The sequence below is a fragment of the Malus sylvestris genome, chromosome 7 (assembly GCF_916048215.2).
Source record: "Malus sylvestris chromosome 7, drMalSylv7.2, whole genome shotgun sequence".
Taxonomy (NCBI): Eukaryota; Viridiplantae; Streptophyta; class Magnoliopsida; order Rosales; family Rosaceae; genus Malus; species Malus sylvestris.
In genome coordinates, this window is record NC_062266.1 from 33,715,830 (window position 1) to 33,737,252 (window position 21,423).

Consider the following 21,423-nt stretch of genomic DNA (forward strand, 5'->3'; position numbering starts at 1 on the left):
GAATTACAAAGGGTAAAGTGAAACGAATTCTGAGTTTCAAAAAGTAAAGTGACAACTTTTAAATTATATGAATAAAATAAATTTACAAACGAATTCCAGATGACGTTAAAAATAAATCTTAACAAAATTTCAAAAGTTAAACAAAAATTGTTGATATGGACGGACTTCATAAACAAAATTAAACACATTCATTAGGATAATGACATCCGATTTATTTATTGAGATAGTATTTTAAGGACAAACCAAAACATAGAGTTACAAAAGTCAAACACTTTTGATGATGGAAGAACTATATCCACTTTTATCATCATAAAACTTGGACCATAACATCACACCACCATACTTCGACGACTTCTTTATCACCGGCAGAATTTTCGATTTCAGCACAGCAGCCGGTATATACCCACTTCCGGCTGCCTCAGGAGCGGCCGGCAACCCCATAAATATCTTCCCTGCCTTGACCGATGTAGTCCATCGCTTCCACGAGTTTATAAGGTTATCGGTGCTACCAGAGCTGTACTGGCACGAAGGATTGTTATAGAACTGAACCCAAACATAGTCGAAAAGCCCTGTATTAAGAGCACGCCCGAGAAACTTATCAGGAAACGGACATTGAGGAGCTCCTGCTACATACACACTTCTTCTCGGCTTGCTATACGCCTTGAGGCGTCGCGCGAGGACGTCCCAGTACTGAGTAGAACCGAGTTCTATGTCAAAATCAACACCGTCCAAAACAGCGTCGCCTAAGGGGCGAGAAGTTGATTTCTTGCCGCCCAAGAAATTGTTCCATAGATAATCAGCGACATCTTTTGCATCAGCAGCTGATGCTAGAGAGTAGTTTCCAGCTCCGCCTCCGATAGACAGCAACACCTTGATTCCTCGGCTGTGGCAACTCGTTATGCCACGGCTGACGATAGCGCAACCACCGGATGCCGGGTTGCAGTGGCCTGCAAGGTTGATTTCGGGGGTCTGGCCGCCGCCAAATTTGTTGAGGAAGGCTATGTTCACGTACGAGTATCTCCCCGTGGCACATGTTTCGGCTAGGGTACCTTCGTTCCCGTTTTGGCCCCAGTAGATAGCGATGCCGCCGGCGTAGCAGAGTTCGAATCGAACGAGCTGTGCTAAGAGGACAAGGAGTAGAAATGAAGCTTGGGAGTTTCCAGCCATTCTTGCTAGACTTCTAGTGTTATAGTGAAAACTAATGAAGTTATGTTTTTTTATAGGAGTTTAAAGTGCCCAACTATACCTTTGAACAGTTGACTGTGGAAAAGGACACGGTTTGCTTTACTGGACATAAGGAATCATTGACCTTTTTTTTCGGTCGAGAGGATTCATTGACTTAAGGGCAAGATTAATGATGATTTTAATGTGTTTGGAGAATAAATTTAAGGTTATTAAGAAATTTTAAGATGATGAAAATTGAAAAGATAAAATTTAATTTTTTAAAATTTGTGAATTTTATTGTTTAGTTAAATACAAAATTAAATATGTGTATAGAGTAATAATATATAAATGAAAAATTATAATTAGGAGATGTGCTAGTAATGGTGGTAATAGCTGCTATGATGATGGTGGGTGGTGGCGGAAGGCAGTGATGCATTATGGTTGCGATGGTGATGGTGGTGGGTGCGAGCCGTGATAGTGGTATATGGTGGTGACATGTGGTAGTGATGGTCACTTATAGTTGAGTTTTTTGTATTTTTTATTTTAAACTCTCACCGGTGGAATTTTGGATATGACCTTTAAACTTGAGAATTTGAGGTTCTAAATTCTAAGTTTCTTTTCCCACAAAGAAATTCTAAATTTCTATATTTATTGAATCCAAACAATAAAATTGGTGCATCTCAATGTATAAATTTTGAATTTTGTCCAAATTCTTTCTCTCAGCCGAACATATTGGTATATCTTCTATTGTAGATGTTATCTATATATTGGCCAATTAAATTGGGGTTAGAGGTAACCTAAAGAATAAAAAATTGGAGTTAGAGGCTACATAAAGCATATGGAATAAATTTAAATTTCAACCAAAATTGCAGTCAAACTACAAGTTCGCACGTCATAAGTATAATATACTCGATCAGTGGCGGTGGATTAAAATATAAGGGCTTGTAATTTTTCATGGCAAAGTCTAACAGATTAATGAGTTGAGGGCTTGTTATGCCAGCTTCAAAGCAGTTCAGATTCCCTTCAACTACTCAGATACAGAACATAACCTATACTGCCAAAATGTCACTTGGCATCCTAACATATTCTTCTAATTTTTCATTAGTTGAAGGGGAATCTGAATTGTTATGAAGCTGCCATGATACATGCATACACAAATACAAAACTATGAACAAGTAGAAGCCAATACATTTGCACCTATTAATTAGAAATAGGGGCAAAAATTGAGGATTTCTGCACCTAATAGTTAGGAGTGGCGGATATTGAAATTGCACTTAAAAAAAGCGTTGCTATTAATAAATAAGGGCAAATAAGCACTTATTTCCGCCCCTAATAGTTTTGTTGTCATGTAGGCAAGTGACATGCAAACAATATTAGGTACGAATGTTTAAAGTATTATGGGCGATTATTAAAGCCCATACTTTATTATATATTTAATGCATTTATATTTATTATTATTGCATTTTGGGAATTATATTAATTAAAAACGTTTTTTAGGGTCAAGTATGTTTACGATTATTTTATTTTCCCCCACCACCCTAGACGAAAAAATAAACTGTCAATAAAAAAATTAATATTAAAATGATTCATACTTCATTTATTATATACAAATGGTACAAGTATCAAGAAGAAGTTTAAGCCTATTAGATACAAATGGTAGTCTAAACAAAATTTATATGTCTAATCAATCTTCTGCATCTGAAACACCGAAAAGATGAAAAGTTAAAAGCAAGTGTCTTCCATGATCCATCTGGTAGATACACCAGAGAAGGTAAAAGCAAATTAGAGTAAAACTATTTTTAGAAAAAATAAGAACCAAAACAATCAAATTATGGAGAACTCACAACCATGAAAAGAAACGAACAAATTAAAACAATCAAATTATGTACCTACCGTTCACAAAACATCAAAAAAAACAAAACCTCCAAAACAAACAAAAAATAAAACCTAAATTAAGCCAATAGGGGTTTATGATGTAATTTATAATTTTGATAACACACCTATATTATACAAAAATAAAATGAAAAAAAAATATGTATGAAGAACACACCTAACAAATTTCACTTCCAAATTTACCTACAAAACAACAGTTTGAGAGGAAAAAACAAAAAAAACTTCAATCAAACTAAATAAGTTTAGTTTTTTTTCTCTACTACAAACCTTTTTAAATCTCTCTTTCGCTATATTAGACTCATCAAAGGGAATATTGAAAGGTAGAAAATTAAGAAAAAATAGATATGAAGAGAAAACAATATTAGATCTAGAACAAAAAGTGAAGAAGGAGGATAAAAATATGAAGGAACAAGATGTTACAGCAATATTAGAAAATATGAGAAATACAAAAGAATTTCAATAATAATAATCATAAAGAAATTTCACAACATCAATTATATATGAGATTAATATAAACAACTAGAGATAAAGTTAGAAAAACTGACAAACTTGAAGATTGAGGCTTGCATAAATGCAATGTCCTAAAGATATAATTTCGCCCATACTCTTGTGCTTGTAGTTCAATAGGCTTCCATCTCCCAGGATTCAACAATCTATAATCCGAAGTCAAAGCAGTTCAATCTTCGGACTCTAGCGAACTTTATATATTCTGTATTCTCAAGACACGACTAGAAATTTGACACACGAAGCATGAGAGAAACAAAGTGGGGAAACCCTATTTCTCAAGAGTAAAAATTAACTTTAATTTTCTATATCTTAATGATAATGGTTTCATGAGTTTATATAGAACCCAAGTACTTCTTGTTAAGGAGATGTAACTTTTCATCTATAAGTATACATTACTTATCAAGGGAATACACCTAAACAACATAACCTTTCTAAGAAATTGGTTAACATTATTTTTCATTCAATTATTAAAATTATATATTACAATATTTCATATTATAATATATAATTTCCAACAATCCCCCACATGAATGAAAAATTAGGAAGAATTTGAGAGTACAGGCGGACAAGAGATGCATCGGGAGAGGTGTCTTTTGGACTTGAACCTACCCTAATGAATACTTATCGGATTTACTTGGTGACACAGTGAATATAGAATCTTGAACTGTTCACCGCAGCAGTAAACCAAGACAATAAGCAACACACATCACTAATCCTAATATATTACGGTTCATACGGTTGTGTTCATTTTGGTCCTGAACAAATCCTGGATTCATGAAAGCTTTAGAGAATTTAGCCATCTCATACTCATAGAAGCGACCCACTTCTACTCTCACATAGGTGACCACTAATTAAGAATAGTCTGCTCTATTCCTCTTATTTATAAGATATCACTGTCATTAAGTATAAATATACACCCTGAAACTTCTGCAGACAACATACTTCTTCCATCATAGGAATGAGGTATATAGTGTGTTAACTTCTTTGAATCATGCTCAACCAGTTTGCCTGTTGAACTTAGACCATGGGATCTCCAATCAATTAAGTTAGGTTTCCGCTCGGCTGATTCATTAGTTATGTTGGTTTTAGCCTCATTCCCCTCGATGATCAACTTACTCTCTAGTCTAACATTTAATAATGGGGTGTGCTATTCACACACCCATTTTTACGTCTCACACACCCCTCGTGAATTTCTGTCCGTTGATCTTCTTCAATTCATTCGATCTGACGGCCGAAAATAAAAAAGGTGTGAGAGAAGTAAAAATGGGTGTGTGGATATCACACCCCTTAATAATTGAATCCACCACTAGGTTGACTGTCATTAATGGTGTGCACAATCCATCTTATGAAATTATATTTCATACGAGAGTAGTTGTTTTCCAATGTTAAGTCCTCGAAACATATGTTAGGACTTATGTAATAATTTGCTAACACTAGGAAGTAGACTTCCCCCACATTTAAGGTATCTATAGAAGGTTTATAACCTTGTCATACCTTAAACAATAACTCATTACAAGAGATGACATTTTGATTATCTAACTCAATTAGCAAATTACATTTTCCATTCTTCTTATGTAAATCTCATATCTCAAAGATACGTGCAGCTACTCAAATAACGAAGCCAAAATGATGCTATTCAAAGGGCACCGTAACAACTATCAAAGGTTACAGTCTGAGAAAGAACTATCATCTCCATAACTAGTAACCAAATTGTTACAGTTTGAATGAACCAAATCCATGACCCTACGACGGAAATGATCGTGCCTTTCCATGAGAAGCACTTCTTAGCTTTTATTTCAAAATTGTCAAGGATCTAGAACCCCCAGAGGAATATTATCTTCTTTTGATTATAGGCCTCAGCCTATACAATGTAATTTGTGAATCGTACATGCAACCCTTAAAATTGCAAAATATTCCCCATACTTTTAGTGTCTTTTAATTTGATTCAACATAAGTCTTGGACCTTGACCCCATAATTAAATAAGCGTCTTTTGACGTTGACAGATAACTCATCTAAAATGAGTTAAGTTTATCATTTTATTTTCGTTGCTTCTCAAAGCCAAATTTATCCACTTTCTGGGTTCTTATCATGACTGACCATGACTAAAGACTAAACCCAATTTTGCATATGCACACATATGTCTGAGTAATTGTTCAATTTCCTTCATATGTATTCCATTCTTTCCATGAATAAATATGAATAATCTGCACTCATCTTATATTCTATGATACCATGGAAGTTGGGTTCATATCTTCTACTAGAGTTTTCCAAACTGTTTCAATACAAATTTAGAACAACCCCATTTTATTTGGGTAGTCATTCTTCATCAAGAGCTTTCGCTAACATCTTTATGAATATAAGGGTTTTCTCAACAAAACCCGATTAATCATCCTCGTGCCCAATCAAATATTGATTTCCTTTGTCCCAAGAAAGAAACATTGCATCAGTCCACGAACTGGTACACATAATTGCCCTTTTAGATTTGCAAATAATGCAAATTTTTGAATCAAGCCATTTCATTTAGCCTTAACCGTTACCTCCTTTCTAATAGAAAAGTCAATGCCAAACATACTTGCCAGATATTCATGAATGATGCAATTGAATCATGAGAATCGCATATGTGAAACAAAAGATTCATGATTGCAGTGCAACATATATTATCAATATATCCATGTTTTCTCTGAAAATATCTCAAAACCAATCATGATAATCAAAGAAAATTTAGAATAGCCATATCTGATTTCAGCCCCTAACCACAAACCACACTAAACTGATTGGTTAAAGTACCGAATACCTTTTCATGGAGATATCCAGGTCACTTATCAGTAACTCATGAAATAATTTAATTTTGTTCTTTGAAAGAAACACTCTGGGCATCACCCCATATGACAATTCAAATTTTAACATGGTGGTAAATGGCCAGAGACATCAATACCTTATCACTGTCAAATGTAGAAAAATCTATTTATTAATTTTCTTTTAATCTCATAAGAATGACAGATTCATTTTGGTGAGAATAACCAAGCAAGAAGGCATTTATGATGTAACAACATATGCAAACAATGAAAGCACACATATAGCTGCCAGAAGAAAACCGAAAAATATCTTCCAGTATATACACAACGCAATTTCCATTAGTGTGGCAACATACAGACATTATTGTATATATCAAACACATCAAATAAACTAATACACATCAATATGCACATAAAATCCAGCTCCATAAATTTTCCAAACCAAAATCAGAGTTTCTTCTACTTAGCGTTTAGGGCTATGTTCAATGTTATTGATTTTAACTTCTTCTATTATGTACTCAGACTCATACTCTCTAATATTGCAAGAGAAAAAAATTATATCCTTAGATTGTTAGAGCAATATTAGAAAATATGAGAAATACAAAAGAATTTTAATAATAATAATCATAAAGAAATTTCACAACATCAATTATATATGAGATTAATATAAACAACTAGAGATAAAGTTAGAAAAACTGACAAACTTGAAGATTGAGGCTTGCATAAATGCAATATCCTAAAGATAGAATTTCGCCCCTACTCTTGTGCTTGTAGTTCGATAAGCGTCCATCTTCTAGGATTCAACAATCTATAATCCGAAGTCAAAGCACTTTAATCTTCGGACTCTAGCGAACTTTATATATTCCGTACTCTCAAGACACGACTCGGAATTCGACACACGAAGCATGAGAGAAACAAAGTGGGGAAACCTTATTTCTCAAGAGTAAAAATTAACTCTAATTTTCTATATCTTAATGATAATGGTTTCATGAGTTTATATAGAACTCAAGTACTTCTTGTTAAGGAGATATAACTTTTCACCTGTAAGTATACATTACTTATCAAGGGAATACACCTAAACAACATAACCTTTCTAAGAAATTGGTTACCACTTTTCAACAATTATTAAAATTATATATTACAATATTTCATATTATAATATATAATTTCCAACACAAGAAAAATGGAGATGAGAAGAAGAAAATGAAGGAACAAGCAAAATGGAAATGAGAAAAAGAATATGAAGAAGCAAGAAAAATGGAATGAGGTATGAAGAATCAACAAGAAAATGAAGATGATGAGAAGAATATGAAGGAACATGAAAAATGGAGATGAGGAGTTTGTGCCGTGAAAGAAGATCAAGAGAGAAATATGGGGAATGTGCGTGTTGGTTATCCTATAATTAAGGTTTTGATAAATATCTTATTTATTTGATTAATAATTAAGAAAAAAGTTAAATATAAGGAGATAAATGCTTCTAATGTAAATTATTAAGTTAAAATATATATATATATATATATATATATATTAAAGGCTCATTCATCCGCCACTAATAACTAAATTTTGTAGATGTGTTTTTTTTCGCCCCTAAAAGTAGTAACACTAATAGGGGCACTTATTGTTTCGCCTCTATTACAATTAATAGAGACAAATCTATATTTCTGCCTCTAGTAAAGATTAATAAGGGCAAATCTTTATATCCGCCTCTAATCCATTGCCCCTAATAATCACTATTCTTGTAGGCAGATGAAGGTGTGTGGGTGTGGCTGGGCTGGGATTAGGGTGGAAGGGACAAGGAGTCTCTCCTTTTTTTTCTTTTCTCTCCCTTCCCTACCTTCTTGTTTGAGCGCTCAAGATTTTACCTTTGTAGAGAGAGAGAAAAGGAGGGGAGGGAGGGAGGAGAGGAAAAAAAGGAGGGGGAGAGAATCCCCATCTGTGTGGGAGATTCCAGATGGGATGGAGGAGATGACATCTCTTGGGCTGCTGTTGCCTTTAAAAGCTTTATTTATTTATTATTAAATCAATTTTTAAATTGGATGACTAAAATAATGAGTTGAGTCAATTTCACGAACTATTTACAGTCAAAACTGAATAAGTTGATCTTATGCCATTTGTTGAAGAGGTTAATTAGAGCGATCAAATAGTAATAGACTACTACTGTGTACGTGACTGGGTTAGGAATAAACAACTTGCTCTTTTCACCACTAGTGTTTGGAATGTTGAAGGTGTGGTGGATGATGGATCCCTGATCCAAGTTATAGTATAAAGATAGCCTTCTCTATCAGTCTATTCACATATTAGTATGCATGAGCTAGCTAGCCTTCATACATACCATTGACAATTTATTTGGACCTATATATAATTTCATTTCATACCCACACACATGGACGGACGGAGTCAAAAACATTTTTTAGCGGGGGCAAAGAATAATGAAATTAAATGAAATTTTGATACAATGCTATTAATTTATTGTCCAACATGATTTTGGGTAACTAGTGCTTAGAACGGTAAAATTGTAAACGATTAACTAATAGAAAAATTACATGGTTCGGAAGGGTGAGAGAGTAGGAAAAGTATAGAACGTGAGAGGATATTTTGAGTGTTTGGAGTAAAACTTCATTTCCAAGTATATAAGTAATTTATAGTTTTAGTTGGAGCATTTTTCATGATTGGGAACAACTGCCCCGATGCGCATATGCTGCCTCCGTCCATGCCCACACATGTAAAATTATTTTATTCCAGTTTCAAAGTATAGTACATGCAATAAGATGTTTTATTGTCAAAAATACATATGCATGTAATTAACTCTAGCCAGTAGGTTAAGGAAAAACATGTTAACAATGATGCGTAACTTATGAGTAACTTGTTCACTAAAATAAAAGTCATGAGTGTTTAAACATACAAAAGTAATATCATCGCTAACACACTTTAATATAAGTGGTATGGCCCACATCTTTAAAAATATGTCTCAGCAATGAGGTTGATTTTATGCGTTCAGGTTGCATTATTAAAAACTTATTTAGCATTCATGCATTTCGGGTTCGAAACTGTCATTTCCTAGAAGTTTGGAACCCTTCCTCCCGCCTTAATAATAATCATTTTAAAAAATAAAAAAACTTGTTTAGCAACATAGTGTGGATAAGCAAGCCAGGAAGAGAACTTAATTAGATGCTGTCCTTGATGAATGCGCTATAGCCATTGTCACACTGCCAGCTCCAAAGCATAACTCCTCCGTACTTGGGGCGAATTCTTAATAGTTGGAAGAACCTATGAATTGAGAGCATCAGCAGGAATAAATCCACTGCTCTTATCAGCCTCCGGAGCCGCCGGTATCCCCAAAAACACCTGGCAGGCGGGAACCGAGGCCCATTGGTTCCACCGGCCGCTCAAAAGAGCGTCAGCATTACTGAGTAGAATTGTGCTCTATGTCAAAATTAACGCCGTCCAAAACATGGGCGCGAAGTTGATTTCTTGCCACTTAAGAAATTGTTCCATAGATAATCAGCGAAATGTTTTGCATCAGCAGCTGATGATAGAGAGTAGTTTCCAATTCCGCCTCCAAGAGACAGGAACACCTTGATTCCTCGGTTTTGGCAACTCGTTATGCCACTGCTGACGATAGCGCAACCATTGGATGCCGGGTGCAGTGGCCTGCTGATTTGGGGGGTCTGGCCGCTGCCAAATTTGTTGAGGAAGGCTATGTTCACGTACGAGTATTTCCCCGCGGCACAGGTTTCGGCCAGGGTACATTTGTTCCCTTTTTGGCCCAGTAGATGGCGATGCCGGCGTCGCAGAGTTTGAATCGAACGAGCTGCGCTAAGAAGACAAGGAGTAGAAATGGGGCTTGGGAGTTTCCACCCATGCTTGCTAGACTTCTAGTGTTATCGTGGAAACTGACGAAGTTATGTTCTTTTTTTTATTTTTTTTTAAACATGGGTTTAACTTTAAAGTAACTCCGCCTATGTAAGTTTATCTTACATTGCCGGTCCCAAGCCCGGATAAAGGAGGAGGGGGAGGGCGTCAGGTAGTCGACAGCCAGCACTCCACAGTTACGTCGAATCCTTATGACAATGAATCCAGAACGAAATCGCGCTAAAGCTAGGACGTCATCCGTAAGTGGCGCGCTATGTGGCCCGAGCACAGTGATAAGTGAGAAAGGGTCGCTGTATCTCCATCGACACCCGAATGCAGTGTTAAATGAGCAAGGGGGCCATAGAAACTTCTTTTCGAACGACTCCACTCAAAGTTGTTTGAGAGCATATGCTCCTATCAACTTTACACAGGACACACAAAAGAAGTACTTTGATCCTATTAGACGGGGGATGGTAAAGAAGCTAGGACAGAAGGGTAGAGTTCAAGAGAGTAGAATGCGTTTAGGAACGTGGAATATAGGAACCTTAACGGGAAAATCTATGGAAGTAGTGGAAGTTATGGTGAGGAGAAGGATAAATATTATGTGCCTACAAGAAACTAAGTGGGTTGGTCTTAAGGCAAAGGATCTAGAAAACTCAGGGTTTAAGCTTTGGTATTCGGGCACAAATAAAACGAGAAACGGTGTTGGCATCATTGTGGACAAGACCTTGACACAAGATGTTGTACATGTCAAGAGGGTAGGAGATAGAATCATGGCAATCAAGATTGTAATAGGACAAGAACTCATCAATGTGATTAGTGCGTACGCACCTCAAGTAGGGTTGGATACGAGTTCGAAGGAGAAATTTTGGGAAGAACTTGGAGACTTGGTGCAAGGAATTGCTCAGACGGAGAAGTTATTTATAGAAGGAGATTTAAATGGACACGTGGGTAGAGAGACATGCAACTATGGAGGTTTTCATGGTGGCCATGGTTTTGGGGAGAGAAATGAGGATGGGGAAGCTATCTTGGATTTTGCAATGACATATGATCTCTTCTTAGCCAACACATTCTTTAAGAAGAGAGAAGAACATGTGATCACCTACAAGAGTGGGTCGTCAAAAACACAAATAGATTTTCTTCTAATGAGGAAAGGGGATCGTATAACTTGTAAGGATTGCAAAGTTATACCGGAGGAGAGCTTGGCTAATCAACATCGCTTGTTGGTGATGGATGTACATATCAAAAGAGTGAGAAAAAAGAACAAGACTTGGAAGTGCCCAAAGACTAGATGGTGGAATCTAAAAGGAGAAAAACAAGTCATTTTCAAAGAGCAAGTAATCACCCAGTGTGTGTGGGATAGAGAGGGGGAAGCTAGCCAAATGTGGGATTCCATGGCTAGCTGTATCCGAAAAGTAGCAAAAGAGGTATTAGGAGAGTCCAAGGGCTTTGCTCCACACCAAAAGGAATCTTGGTGGTGGAATGAGGAGGTACAAACAAAGGTAAAGGCTAAGAAGGAATGTTGTAAAGCCTTATACAAGGATAGGACCGATGAAAATGGTGAAAGGTATAGAAGAGCGAAGCAAGAGGCGAAGGAAGCTGTGAGAGAAGCTAAGTTAGCGGCTTATGACGATATGTATAAGCGACTAGATACCAAAGAAGGAGAGTTGGATATCTATAAACTAGCTAGAGCAAGGGAAAAGAAGACAAGGGACCTAAACCAAGTGAGGTGCATCAAGGATGAGGATGGAAAGGTTCTTGCTACAGAGAACGCGGTCAAAGACAGATGGAGAGGTTATTTTCATAATCTTCTCAATGAAGGACATGAAAGGAGTACTCCTTTAGGGGAGTTGAGTAACTCAGAAGAGTGTAGAAACTACTCCTTTTATCGTCGAATCAGGAAGGAAGAAGTGGTTGTAGCTTTGAAGAAGATGAAGCATAGAAAAGCAGTGGGCCCAGACGATATACCGATTGAAGTGTGGAAAGCCTTGGGAGAGACAGGTATAGCATGACTCACTGACCTTTTCAATAGTATTTTGAAAATGAAGAAGATGCCAAACGAGTGGCGAAAGAGCACCTTGGTGCCTATTTACAAGAATAAGGGCGACGTACAAAATTGCATGAACTATAGGGGTATTAAGCTAATGAGTCATACAATGAAGCTCTGGGAAAGAGTCATTGAGCATAGATTGGGGCAAGAGACACGGGTTTCGGACAACCAATTCGGGTTCATGCCAGGGCGCTCAACCATGGAGGCAATCTATCTCTTACGAAGATTGATGGAAAGATATAGAGATGGGAAAAAGGATTTACACATGGTCTTTATAGATTTGGAAAAAGCGTATGATAGGGTCCCAAGAGACATTCTTTGGAGGATTTTAGAGAAGAAAGGAGTATGAGTAGCATATATCCAAGCTATAAAGGATATGTATGAAGGAGCAAAGACTGCCGTAAGAACTCATGAAGGACAAACCGAAAGCTTCCCCATAACTGTAGGATTACATCAAGGCTCATCCTTAAGTCCTTACCTTTTTGCGTTGGTAATGGATGAGTTAACAGGACATATTCAAGATGATATTCCTTGGTGTATGCTTTTCGCAGACGATATAGTGTTGATAGATGAAACTCAGGAAGGGGTAAATGCGAAGCTTAACCTTTGGAAAGAAGTGTTGGAATCTAAAGGTCTTCGCCTAAGCCGATCAAAGACAGAATATATGGAGTGCAAGTTCAGTGCAAATGGAGGCCAAAATGAGTTAGGGGTGAGGATCGGAGATCAGGAAATACCAAAGAGCGACCGTTTTCGCTACCTATGATCTATCTTGCAAAAGAACGGAGAATTAAATGGAGATCTCAACCATAGAATACAAGCTGGATGGATGAAGTGGAAGAGTGCATCCGGCGTGTTGTGTGATCGTCGTATGCCACTGAAGCTTAAGGGAAAATTTTATAGGACGGCAATAAGGCCGGCGATGCTGTATGGCACAGAATGTTGGGCAGTGAAACACCAACACGTACATAAAATGGGTGTAGCGGAGATGAGGATGCTTCGTTGGATGTGTGGGCACACGAGAAAGGATAAGATTAGGAATGAGGATATTCGAGGTAAAGTAGGAGTAGCCGAAATTGAAGGAAAACTGAGAGAAAATCGGTTACGGTGGTTTGGATATGTGCAAAGAAGGCCTACTGACGTTCCGGTTAGAAGATGCGACTACGGGACAGAGGTTCAGGGCCGAAGGGGTAGAGGAAGACCTAGGAAAACTTTGGAAGATACTCTAAGAAAAGACTTAGAGTACTTGGATCTAACGGAGGACATGACACAGGATCGAGCACAATGGCGTTCTAAGATTCATATAGCCGACCCGACTCAGTGACTTGGATTTTTCAAGTCTTCAATCGAGAAGTTTTCCCCACTCGGGAAATTAAGGGAACACTACCTCAACCTACAGGCTCCACTCACAAAGCTTCAACATACAAGCTTCAACAAAAGAAAAATTCAAAGAACTTAGTGAAGAAGGCTTTGGTGTATTTAACACAATACGTTGAAATGAAACAAAGCTTGTTTATTGATATCTCCGATAAGTTAAAAATATGTACATATACATGAGTCAAATAAACAAACAAGAGGGAGCCTTCACAAAGGTTGCTTAGGAGAAGTCTCAGCAGTCGGCAGAGCCCCAGAAAGAGAAGGCATTGGAGAGGGATCATTCGGAGCCTCAGTACTGGACAGCACCCTAGAAGGAGGAGGCATCAGAGGTTGATCATTTGGAGCTTCATTACGCGGTACAGCCCCAGAAGACGAAGGCAATAAATGCCTTTGGAACAAACCCACAAACCTTTGATGATCATGTAAAATCTGACCATCAGATTCCTTCATCTGGTCAAGCTTCCTCTTCATGTTTGTAGCATAGTCATGAGCGAGCCGGTGCAACTGTTTATTCTCATGCTTGAGCCCTCTAATCTCCTGTTTGAGACTCATCACTTCAGCCGCCAATGATTTAACTTGGCGGGTTCGAGCAAATAGGCGTTGGGCCATATTAGACACAGAACCTGCACACTGAACACTGAGAGCCAGAGAATCCTTAACAGCCAACTCATCAGACCGTTTGGAAAGTAGTCTGTTATCTTTGGGAGTGAGAAGGTTCCTGGCCACCACCGCAGCGGTCATATCATTCTTCATCACGGAATCCCCAACGGTAAGAGGACCAGTAGGGGATAAGAAGGATGGGCGCCATATGTTGTCTGGAGAAGGCGTGGCTGCCTTTTCAACAAGGTTCAAGTCAAAACGACGGTCGGAGGGGCCAGACATTTTTAAAGGTGTTGAAGAGAAAAGAGGTCGGACAAATCAAGATCTTAGAAATGCAAGAATGAAGCTTCTACTGGTGGAGATTCAAGTGTGCTTTGGAACTTAATACCAGTCTCTATAAAAATCCGCACTCGATGGAGCTTCAGAAATCGAAGAGGCGCCTGCTCAGAAATCGAAAAAGCGTTTGCTTTCTCAAAAGTTAGGCTGCTCAGAGACCACGAGGGCCGATCTCAAGAATCGAAAAGGCGTTTGCTCTCTCAAAAGCTGGGCTGCTCAAAGACCACGAAGGTCGATCGCAGAAATCGAAGAGGCGCTTGCTTTCTCAAAAGATGGGCTGCTCAGAGACCACGAGGGCCGATCTCAGAAATCGAAGAGGCACTTGCTTTTTCAGCCTTGTCAGCACCTATCACATGCACACTCAACTTTGCGGAAATTACGGGCATTTTGTCGAAGATTTCTAGTGAAGTAGAAAGCACGTAAATGTTACTGTTCAATCATTCACTTTCCACACGCAACATCAGCTCACGGGTACCACAGATAACTTTGCCAAAAATCTCTGACAAAGTTTAGACACGTGAAGCTTGCAGCTCCCATTACATCGCTATGACCAAGAAGGGTAAAAGAATAGCAAAGAAACAGCACTAACAAAGTTTAGACACATAAATTTTGAAGGTCTAGCTACCATATTATTACCCACAAAGGTAAAGGAACATGACCATTGCTGGATAATTGGAAAGTCCCTGTGGGTCAACCTCTGTGCTCCGTGGCAAGGTAGACTAGCAAACAGGCCTAACCTTTACTCACATTCGAGAAAACACTCCCAACAAGATTGCTTGCTTCAAGATCGAAGAGGCACCGTCTTCCGAATCTCGAGAGCCAGACTCCCAACATGATTACTTTCTCAAAAAGCGACGAGACACCGCTCTCCGAATCTCGAGAGCTAGACTCCTAGCAGGATTGCTTTCTCAAAAATCGAAGAGGCACCGTTCTCCGAATCTCGAGAGACAGATCCCCGACATGATTGCTTGTTCGAAAACCAAAGAGGCACCGCTTTCTCAACTTCGAGAGCCTCTTAACAGACAGGCAGACCTGCAAAAATGCTCAACCCTTCCTCATATCTGAGAGGGCACTCCCAACCATGGAAGAAAATATCCAAAATATCGGCGAAATATCGCCGATATTTTCGTTTTTTTGAGTTACCGATATTTTAATGAGTATCCAATGAGTTTTCGTCAAAATATCGCGATATTATCGATAATATCACGATATTAGCTATAATATCGCGATATTAACTATAATATCGCGATATTAACTATAATATCACGATATTAGTCCAAAAATTCCTGAAAATTTTGAAAAGTCTCAATTTTGAGCATACAGGGGTTCGAACCCCTCCCACTTAACTCCTTAACGCCTTAACCATTATACCACTTATGTTGTTGTGATAATATGCTACAATATTTATATATATGCTTTTGTTTTGAATTCTTTTTACAAGAAACAAATTTGCACATATTCCAAATTTTTTGTGGTATTATATTTTAAATTGTGTCAATTAATTACTTAGTCAATGGCATGTGGTTTTTAATTTTTCTATTTTTTATTTGGTCACTTACATGGTAGGGCTGGAAAAAATTCTGGAAAATCCCAAACCAAACCGAAAAAGTCCCAAACCCAAACCAAAAAATCCCAAACCAAAACCATCATGAAGTTTGGGAATCCCATCTCGAAAAATACCGAAATTTTCGATATGGGATTGGTTTCCAAATCCCATTTGTTTGGTAATCCCGAAAAATACCGAAGTATTTGGTTTCCTATTGACTTTTGGGTTTTGGTTCTTGAAAACCATTGCCATGGTTGCTAACTACTCTTCAAAATACACTCACTCTACACATAGAGATGATGAAGATAGTGAAAATTTTGAACCTCATAGGAACTCTATGTGGTACTAAGTCACTCATGTATCTTACCATGCAATGTATAAAGTGGAAAATATTGTACTAATTCATTATATATAAATGATTATGGTGTGTTTAGACTTCTTTCATTAATTTCTACATATTTTCTACACTCACAATGTTTGTCAGCTCGCTATATAATCAACTTGATAATGTTAAATCCATCATGCAATGCATTTCATTCCAATTTTTTGTGATAAACTAATAGATAATTGACTAAATAAACATCCTGCAAAGTTTCAATAAAAATTTCCAAGTTTTTCTTACAATTTCCGTGGTTTCCATGTAATTTTTATCGATATCGATATTATCCCGATATTTCCATCGATATTCCTTGTTTTCGAACTACCGATATTTCCGATATTACCGATATTTTCTTCCTTGCTCCCAACGAAGCCTCTTGAAATACTCAGCTTTCTTTCCCCCCGAGAATACCTCTGCAAACAAGCTACACTAGAGCAAGAATATCTCATATCATCAGGGTTAAAAGCAAGAGTATCCCATATCATGCTTTTTCCCTGTCTTTTCCTTTGGCCTTGTTCTTACCTGTAAGACAAGGAGAAAGAGAGCAATCAGCCAGCACTTGGAATCAAGCTTCCAGTCCGGAACTGACTGTTTGGAACCTCATTGCTCTCGAGTACTCATCTTCAACATCTTATGCTTCCCGAGAAGATACCACATCTGTCTGAGGAACAAATAGGGCAAGTGAGAAGGATACAAGGAAGCATGTGGAGACAAGCGCAACAGAACACGTGCCGATACATCCACTACTTTGTCAACAGCAAAAGTATCCCATATCAGCAGGGTCGAACGTACTCTAGATTTGATGGACTTGTTTTGACCCTCAAATTCTTCAGTCGGCCTTATACTCTGGCGGAAACAAGAAAACCCTCTAGCCCAGTTCAAGAATAAGCCTGTGGAAAGTTACTTCTTCGAAAGCAAAAGTATCTCATATCACCTTTTCTCATTTTCTTCTCTTTATCCTTCATGCTACCTGCAAGATAAGGAGAAGGATAACAATCAGCCGGAACTCGAAATCAAACTTCTGATCTGGGACTGATTGCTTGGAGCTCTGATTGCTTACCTTGTATGTCACCTCTTTCAGCAGATCCCCTAGCTCGGCGACTTGGGGGACTCCTACTACATGGTTTGTATCGCGCTTGACCAAGCCTGAATCTACAAGTAAGCGTCAAGTGAAATTGATACATTACCTTGTGCATCTCCACCAGTTAAAGATACCACCCCTGGAAGGAGGAAGAGTACTTCCAAAGAAGATGCCACATCTACCTATGAGACAGATAAGGCAAGTGAAGACGATACCACACTTCGGTACTTAAAAGTTTCGTGATTACGAGATCATTCTTCCACAATATTTCCTAATGTCATTTGTACTAAATCATTCACTTGTACTCATTAAAGGAGAGCTTGAACCTATATAATGTGTAAACCCTTCACAATTAATGAGAACTCATTTACTCCGTGGACGTAGCCAATCTGGGTGAACCACGTACATCTTGTGTTTGCTTCCTATCTCTATCCATTTACATACTTATCCATACTAATGACCGGAGCAATCTAGCGAAGATCACAAACTTAATATTTAAGATGATATTCTTTGGTGTATGCTTTTCGCAAACGATATAGTGTTGATAGATGAAACGCAGGAAGGGGTAAACGCGAAGCTTAACCTTTGGAGAAAAGTGTTGGAATCTAAAGGTCCTCGCCTAAGCCGATCAAAGACAGAATATATGGAGTGCAAGTTCAGTGCAAACGGAGGTCAAAATGAGTTAGGGGTGAGGATCGGAGATCAGGAAATACCAAAGAGCGACCGTTTTCGCTACCTAGGATCTATCTTGCAAAAGAACGGAGAATTTGATGGAGATCTCACCCATAGAATACAAGCTGGATGGATGAAGTGGAAGAGTGCATCCGGCGTGTTGTGTGACCGTCGTAGGCCACTGAAGCTCAAGGGAAAATTTTATAGGACGGCAATAAGGCCGGCAATGCTGTATGGCATAGAATGTTGGGCGGTGAAGCATCAACACGTAGGTGTAGTGGAGATGAGGATGCTTCGTTGGATGTGTGGGCACACGAGAAAGGATAAGATTATGAATGAGGATATCCGAGGTAAAGTAGGAGTAGCCGAAATGGAAGGAAAGAGGAGAGAAAATCGGTTACGGTGGTTTGGACATGTGCAAAGAAGGCCTACTGATGCTCCGGTTCGAATATGTGACCACGGGACAAAGGTTCAGGGCCGAAGGGGTAGAGGAAGACCTAGGAAAACTTTGGAAGAGACCCTCAGAAAAGACTTAGAGTACTTGGATCTAACGGAGGACATGACACAAAACTGAGCGCAATGGCGCTATAGGATTCATATAGCCGACCCCACTTAGTGGGAAAAGGCTTTGTTGTTGTTGTTGTTGTATGGGTTTAACTTTAAAGTGCCCAACTATACCTTTGAACAGTTGACCATGGAGACACGGTTTGCTTTACATAAGCTATCAGACTTAAAAGCAAGATTAATGATGATCTGTTACAGTGTGTACAAGATTCTAAACACGCAAATTGAACATGGAATTTTATTTTTTAGAATTTGTGAACTTTATTGTTTGACTAAATCCAAAATTGAATTGACGTATTGAGTCATTAACATGAGATATTATAGTTAGGAGATGTAATGGTGGTGGCAAATGCGGTAATGATGGTGGCGGCAACATCAGTGATAATGGTATATGATGATGACATGTGGTGGTTGTTGTCGTTCTTGGTTGACTTTTTTGTATTTTTTGTTTTTAAACTTCATTGGCGAAATTTTGAATAGGACAACTATCTACATGAATTTAAACTTGGGAATTGAGGTCTTAATTTCAAGTTTTTTTTTTCTCACACGGAAATTCTAAATTTTTATTTTTATTAACCAAATAATGAAATTGATGCATTTCAGTTTGTAAATTTTGATCGATTTTCAAATTGAGGGACCAAAATAATGAGTATTAGATCTATTACATAGATCATTTGTGATAAAACCCCAAATAAATTGACCCTTTGCCATTTGTTGAAGAATTAGAGCGATCGAATATAGTTATATACTACTGTGAGAGTTGGTTATAAGAATAACGAACTTGCTCTTTTCACCTCTAGTTGTTCGAATTGTTGAACGTGTGGTGGATGATGGATCCTGATCCCAATTTATACTTATTTTAGATTACTTAGTTAAGTGAGGGCTTATTTAGAAGTGCATTTAAAATAACTGAAAACGCTTTCGGTGAAAATATTTTTGAAAACAATCCTTAGTTAAATTGCAAGTGAATCCCGGAAAATCACTTAAAAGTGTTTCGTACAAAAAACATATACTGATGTTTCTTGTACAAAACACTTCAAATACTTTTGGAACCCAAAAACATTTTTTCTAAAAGCGTTTTCAGTTACTTTAAAATCACTTACAAATGATCCCTAAATTTAGATGGAGTGTATAGATCAACTCAACCAAATAGTTTTAATCAAACAACCTTGAAACACTTTATTTATCTAGTGTGTCGAGATTACATTATTGGGAACTTATTTAACAACATAATATGGACAAGCAAGCCAGGCACAGAACTTAATTAGATGCTGTCCTTAATGGATGCGCTATAACCGTTGTCAAACTGCTTGCTCCAAAGCATAACTCCTCCATACTTAGGCGAATTCTTAATAGCTGGAAGAACCTGTGACTTGAGAGCATCAGCAGGAACAAATCCGCCGCTCGGAGCAGCCGCAGGAGCAGCCGGTAACCCCAACAACACCTGGCTGGCGGGAACCGAGGCCCATTGGTTCCACTTGCTCAAAAGAGCGTCGGCATTACCGTTTGCATAATGGCATTCGGCGTTGTTGTAGAACTGGACCCAAACATAGTCAAACAAGCCGGTTTGGATAGCGCCGTCTAGGTGAGTATCCGGGAACGGACATTGTGGAGCTGCAGCTAAATAGACTGTTTTTGCCTGTCCTTTGTGTCCGTTCAGTGACCTGGCAAGCTCATCATAGAACTGCCCACCACCTGCCTCAATGTCGAAATCAACGCCGTCCAAAACAGCGTCTCCAAGCGGGCGCGAAGCTGACTGACCACCTAGGAAGTTGTTCCAGATGTATATCAGCAACTTGCCTGGCATCATCAGCTGAAGTGAGAGAGTAACTTCCGGCAGCCCCTCCAATCGAGAGGAGGACTTTTATGTTTTTGGATTGGCAGGCTCTGATGTCGGAGCTCAGCCCCTTGCAAGTACTGCCGGGGTCGCAGTGGCCGGCGAGGTTCAGGACAGGGGGTTGGTTGTTGCCGAAAGTCGTGAGGAAAGCTATGTTAACAAACTGGTAGTTGCCTGTGTTGCAAGCATCTGCTAGGGTTCCTTCGTTGGTGTTTTGGCCCCAATACGTGGCGATTCCGGCAGATTCAGAGGACTTGCATGAAGAAATGAGGACCAAGAGGGACAGCGTTAGGGCTAGGGTTTGTGTTTTGGTTGCCATTTTTGTACGTGTGTTTTTTGGTTGTTGCTCAAAGTGCTTGGGAGGGTACATGCATTTATAGGCGCAGGGGACATATCTGGTTTAAGGTTTAGGGAAGAAAAGTATGACAGACGTGTCGTGCGGGTAAGAAATTGGTGCCATTCCTTCTGCTTGGAAGCTTATTGGCAGACGTGTCTTAAAATCTCTGTGGAAATAATTCTGGACTGTGGATTTTAGTCAAGTTCACTTGAAAATTTAGAACCGTCATTCGAATTAGGGCGACTTTAAAAGTGTTTTTGCTTAAAAGTGCTTTTAGTAGAAGTAGCCTATCAATTATTTTTTTTTAAATGTAGGCACTTTAAGAAAAAGTATTCGGAAGTGTTTTTTTTTTCTCTTCTATTGTTTTTTTTTTTAATTTATAGGCACTTTGAATTTTTTCGCTCAAAAGGTATCAGAAACACTTTTAAACATGTT

At 38.3% G+C, this 21,423-nt stretch overlaps 1 protein-coding gene and 2 pseudogenes across 1 annotated transcript; all 3 read right to left on the bottom strand.

Annotated features, from left to right (window-relative positions):
- Positions 1-191: 191 nt before the first annotated feature.
- LOC126629335 (hevamine-A-like) lies at positions 192-1,191 on the bottom strand. The gene has a single exon (XM_050299355.1). It carries the CDS (start codon positions 1,165-1,167, stop codon positions 265-267), a length of 903 nt encoding a protein of 300 aa, XP_050155312.1. The 5' UTR covers positions 1,168-1,191; the 3' UTR covers positions 192-264.
- An 8,333-nt stretch (positions 1,192-9,524) lies between these two features.
- On the bottom strand, positions 9,525-10,222 carry LOC126630312 (hevamine-A-like; annotated as a pseudogene).
- Positions 10,223-19,948: 9,726 nt separating this feature from the next.
- On the bottom strand, positions 19,949-21,121 carry LOC126629334 (acidic endochitinase-like; annotated as a pseudogene).
- Between the last annotated feature and the right edge of the window lie 302 nt (positions 21,122-21,423).